The 5,379-nt window shown below is 39.0% G+C and overlaps 1 protein-coding gene across 1 annotated transcript; it reads right to left on the bottom strand.

Moving 5' to 3' along the window:
- Nucleotides 1–808: 808 nt before the first annotated feature.
- Nucleotides 809–3,090, bottom strand: LOC149837064 (uncharacterized). The gene is made up of 2 exons (XM_090007958.1): nt 2,923–3,090; nt 809–1,453 (listed from the first exon to the last, which is right to left on the bottom strand). The coding sequence occupies exons 1-2, from the start codon at nt 3,088–3,090 to the stop codon at nt 926–928; spliced, it is 696 nt and encodes a 231-aa protein (XP_089864084.1). The 3' UTR covers nt 809–925.
- Between the last annotated feature and the right edge of the window lie 2,289 nt (nt 3,091–5,379).

Below are 5,379 nucleotides of genomic sequence, written 5' to 3'. Positions count from 1 at the left end.
ACACATGAGAGAGAGAGAGAGAGAGAGAGAGAGAGAGAGAGAGAGAGAGAGAGAGAGACCGGGTACACTTATTTGTTGGGAATAGTTAAGCTTTTGTTCAGTTCTAGTAGCCACCGGGTACACATTAAAAGGCATTCAACATCATTTCCACATTTTACAGTAAGCCAACAAATTTTCCACGATGAGTGGAGTGCTCTCTAATCACCTCTCACTTCCCTGGGCCCCCAACACTCATCCCTTCCCTTACACATTAATATGTATGCCCTTCCCCACACTCTCATGCTCCACCATCCCTTCCCCTTCTGCCTTTCCTCTCCTACAACTTAAACCAAAGGAAAAAGAAAGTTGCAAGCAAATTAATCACCTCAGTAACTAGCAATTATAGTGTTAATATATAGTCCTATCTAATTAAAAAAAAGATTTTTGAGCAAATATATAGCTGAAATGTTTATTAAAATTGATTCTTCTAGAGCTATTTCATCCACTTCGTTTGGCTTCGTCTACTTGAAAATTATTGGGAAGTTTGCCCAAATTAATTAATGACTGTTACTGAATTAGTCCCTTGTCTAGTAGTCTCATATGGAATAAGGCATAATCGATCTAAACAGGGATGATATGAGGCCAACACTAGCCCCACACACACATGAGAGAGAGAGAGAGAGAGAGCCGAACTATAACCATCAACATTACGAAAAACAGGTTCAACCAACATTGAACCTACCGGATAACCCAACAGGCCCAAGACATGCCAAGGAGCCCCAAAAAAGAAGGAAAAACAGAAACAGATAAAGGAAAAAGAAAAAAAGATAAAAGGCATTCAACATCATTTCCACATTTTACAGTAAGCCAACAAATTTTCCACGATGAGTGGAGTGCTCTCTAATCACCTCTCACTTCCCAGGGCCCCCAATACTCATCCCTTCCCTTACACATTAATATGTATGCCCTTCTCACTCTCATGCTCCACCATCCCTTCCCCTTCTGCCTTTCCTCTCCTAGAGACAGTATCAAGATTGTAGAGCACAGGTATCATAGTCATGCAGCACACGAAGACCAAGACAGGCCCAAAGATCCACAGGAGGAGAGGCAAAGTAGCATAGAATAGTCTATTTCCCAGTGTGTTGAGTATGGTTCCCTTCTCCAAGAGCTCAGTCACATACTCTGTGTTCACAACTGAGTTCTGGTTTTGTGGGGTGTTTATGAGGAAGTTCACTTGGTTGATGAACCTTATAGAGAGGGAGTAGCATAGGAAAGCAAAGAGTAAGATGAGTAGCGAAGATACATATTTGAGTGCCACCATGAACTCACCGTGGGCTCCAAAGACCGAATCGTTGAGCGGTTTCTTGACACTGTATGTGCTGCTTAAAACAGCAGCCAGCCCTGTGCAGAGCAGGATTGATGTGGTCGCCATTAGCGTCGAGCCCATGATCATGAAAAAGATGTCAATTGGCTTCTAAATGATATAGGGTAAGAAAGCGATCAACTCTTTTCTGTTATTCTTTCCCAAACGGAGTTGCTTAATTTTAAAATGTAGAAGAAAGAGAACTCATGCGGTCCATTGCACAACAATCAAATATTATAATATATTTTATTATTTATTATAAAAAATAAAATAAATCCTTTTGGACCATTACATCATAATTCGTTAGGAAAAACAATTGAAAGAAATGTAAAACACAAATAATAATATGCCATGACAAAAAAAAGAAAATACAAAAAGGGCTGTACGATCATGTTTTATATACTCTAGTGTCTGTTATACCTTATCAGTTGAGTCACACATTAATCATTCTATGTCATCAAAATATGTTGATCGCTAGCTCAACTTTCATGCTGGAGAGAGAGAGAGAGAGAGAGAGAGAGAGAGAGAGAGAGAGAGAGAGTCATATTCTAAGGCGAGAGCAGTTACGAGAGAGAGAGAGAGAGAGAGTCATATTCTAAGGCGAGAGCAGTTACTGTCATATTGTATATGACATTATATTCTATCATCACCACACATCTCACTTGATGTAGGTGTGTGGGGCCAATTGTCACACATCTCATGGTTCCCAAGTGAGATGTGCGGTGGATAGGGCTGGTAAACGAACTGAGCAGGTCGAGATTAGGTTCGGTTAAGCTCATCACAAACTCGTTCGTGCTAGGTTCGTATAGCTGGTGAGCCGAGCCACAAGCAGCTCGTTTAGCTTAAATGAATCGAGCCCAAACACAAGGTCTTCAGCTCAGCTCGGCTCAAGATAGCTCATATTAATAAAATATATATTTTCATGAATAATATATATTTTAATTGCAATATATAAAAAGAAGAATGCATAAAATATATTTAAAAAGAGAAGAATGAGAAAAATATATACATAAAATATGAACTGTGTAACATATAAAAAATATATATTTTAAGTGCAATATATAAAATTATATATTATATGTATAAATAACATAGAATGTTTTTACACGAGCCAGCTCGTATTTGACACGTGTCATTCAGGGATGAGCGAGCTCTGCTCGGCTAAACACAAACACTAGCTGTGCCACGAGCTCAATCCACTGGTAAACGAGCTGAGCCAGAATATGTCCTGTTGGGTATGTTCGGCTAGTTTTACCATGCCTAGTGGTGGAGAATGAATATAACTGGCCATCAGTTCTATATATACAATATGACCATAACTCCTCTCGACAAACTGGTGTCTTAACCTGTATTCACAATACAAATATACTCAAAGTTGAAAACAAAAAGGAGCAATGTCTGAACATGTCCTGTTCCCTTGATTGTTAGACAAGTCTCAAGGGCACACAACCTTGTAGAGATACCATTATTCCACTTCTCACAGGAACTCAGGGAGTCTAAGTAAAACCCTTAATGTTTTAGTAGCACTTTTCACCAGGTGATCAACAAGGGAAGGGAAGAGAAGAGAAGGAAACATATACCTTCATGATGGCTGCCACCCAAAGCCTGTGGCCTGCTGCATTAATGCCTATGTTTGTTTGTATTGGTTGAGTTCTGACCTTATACCACAGCCAGCAATGGTACACAAGTATGAGAAAAAGCCCCAAGGGGATCAATATCAAATCCAAATAACCCTTCTCCCACTCCATTGTCTTTCTCTCTCTAGTTTTTTCTCTCTCTCTAGTTTTCTTGGTTCACTTAAGGCTCCACGCTATTTATACAAGTTCAATTCAATGTACATGAACACATTGTCTGGAGAGGACAAATATGCCAATTGGCTTTTGTGAAAATCACCAATTGCCCCCAGGAGTCGTACGTTCGCACCCTTAGGGCATGTTTGATGGCTTGTCATGTATGTCGCACAGGACAAAAAAGACGTCGAGAACAATTTTTGTAACAAACATTGGATGTGGCGGATGGTGTTCCGTCCGCCGCATTCATTAACTTGTGTTATTTTTTATCCACCTCCCTCTTGTTACAAAAGGAACAGGAACAAAGGGAACAAAAAAAAAAGCATCGACAATGGGCGCATGTAAAAATTGACTAAAAAATCTGTCATTCAGTAGATCATCAAATTCCTTCGATGTCCTTATTGAACAAGATATTTATCTATGTGCTACTATTCCTCGTGATATCATTTACCTCTCACTGGCTTGTATCAAATATTTTTGTCAAAAAAAAAGAGGAAAAAATTTGTATTCAATGATCAACTTGGTCAGATGTCATGGCAGGAATCCATTAGGGTTTGATTTAACTAGCAACTTGATCCACCATTAAAAAAAAAGAAAGAAAAGTTTGAACCATTTTGCAAGGGAGTACACATTCAGATGTCCGTGAGGGAGTACACGTTTGGTTCTGTCACAGGGGACACGCCATTTTTAAAGGAGTCCAAAAATCAACGTCCCCACAATGTGTCAAAATTTTATCATTCGAAAGATCACTTTTTTACATCAGAAAAGCATGATTCAAAGATTGATACTTAGCAAACTAGTCATGCTCTATGTGGTTAGACTGAGTCAATACAACTTGCACTTATGATTTGTAGCTCATTAGTTTTGTACCTTCATTAGTAACCAGTATTTAATATGTGTGGGTCACTAATTGAGTAAAACTGAACAATCTTTGTTCATGTTGAACATAGATATGCTTTATGAGTTGCTCGTGGCTTGGCTCACCGAACTCAGTTTATGAGTCCAAATGAGTTATTGGCAAACCCAACATGCCAATCTCAAAGCAAAAACACCCTACTTGGTATGAAAGAAGGTTAACCACTTAACCTGAACTATCATCTGTTTAGCAGTTTCCAGAAACATACTCATGTCAGCAAATTCAGAAACAAAAGGCCTCTTTTTTTGGGACAAAAAGCAAGGGCTTAATTATATGAAATTTACCGTAAAGAAAAAAATGACAACGAGTGGGGGCATGCATGCGTAGGCATCTCCAATAATTTAAATAAAGTTGTGGAGAGGAAAGGCACGCTGACCATCAGTCCATCTGTCTGGACTCGCACGGTAAAATGGGGAGTCCGTTTCGTCCTTTTATGTGACGTTCATCGCACGTTGACGTGCCGACATCACCGAATGACGTACTAGACTGAAAGGACGGGCCAAAAATCTTGAGGAAGACCTTTAAAGCCATATGATCACGATAAGAGTTATCGTGATCTAAATAAAGATAAGATATCCAGCTGGCTGATTTTGTGGAAATAAGCTTATCGCTATAAGCTTTTGATCTTGTATATATATGTCTCGTGTTTTTTAATTGCTATTCAGAAATTCAGAAGAAAGTTATTCTCTGCCTGAGCAAACCCTGTTCTAAGTCTCTGTAATCATAGTTTTATGATGGTGTCAGACCTATCGTCTACAGGTCGTACATGGAACAAATTCAGAAACTTGTGTTTAAAGGGGATCTCTGCATCCCTCCAAAAACTTTTGCTGGTTCCATTCTCCACTTCCATTCTTGACACTCTGCAAAAAAACCTAAACCTAGAACACTGTAGATAGAGCGTGCTTTACCAGAATCTTTCTGTCGGCAAATGAAAGTACATTAGCCTTCCATGATTGTGTTTTGCACCTGATTCTATCCTCCGCCATAATCCATGATGTGACTTCGGTGACCTCCCAAATATAGAGGAATCCTCAGGTCTCTCATAGGTAGCTTCTGCTTCTTACATTGAAATACACTTGTGGTTGTAGTTTCCAGACTCCCCATCGTCAGGCAAAGCTACTTTTTCCCGGGTTAACATCAAAGATCAGATAAACATTCACTAAGTATTCATGGTCATTCGCAGAACAGAAAAAGAATTCCTAAAGGATCCTTTAAGCAATAACGATTGCAACAAATGAAACAAATATTGCATCAACAACATATAATATACAGAAACTACCACAGAATCAAGTTTTGTCGTTGAAATAATTCAACATTGTTTCTGTAAGCCA

Source organism: Nuphar pumila, chromosome 5, assembly GCF_984573655.1.
Source record: "Nuphar pumila chromosome 5, dmNupPumi1.hap1.1, whole genome shotgun sequence".
NCBI lineage: Eukaryota > Viridiplantae > Streptophyta > Magnoliopsida > Nymphaeales > Nymphaeaceae > Nuphar > Nuphar pumila.
This window is presented reverse-complemented; position numbering and strand designations above follow the sequence as displayed.

What these genes read in the sequence shown, in the direction of transcription:
- LOC149837064 (XM_090007958.1), bottom strand. Translation starts at nt 3,090, where the DNA reads ATGGAGTGGGAGAAGGGTTATTTGGATTTGATATTGATCCCCTTGGGG. An exon ending in GGGTGGCAGCCATCATGAAG is followed by an intron (nt 1,454 to 2,922) that starts GTATATGTTTCC and finishes TATATCATTTAG; the next exon opens with AAGCCAATTGACATCTTTTT.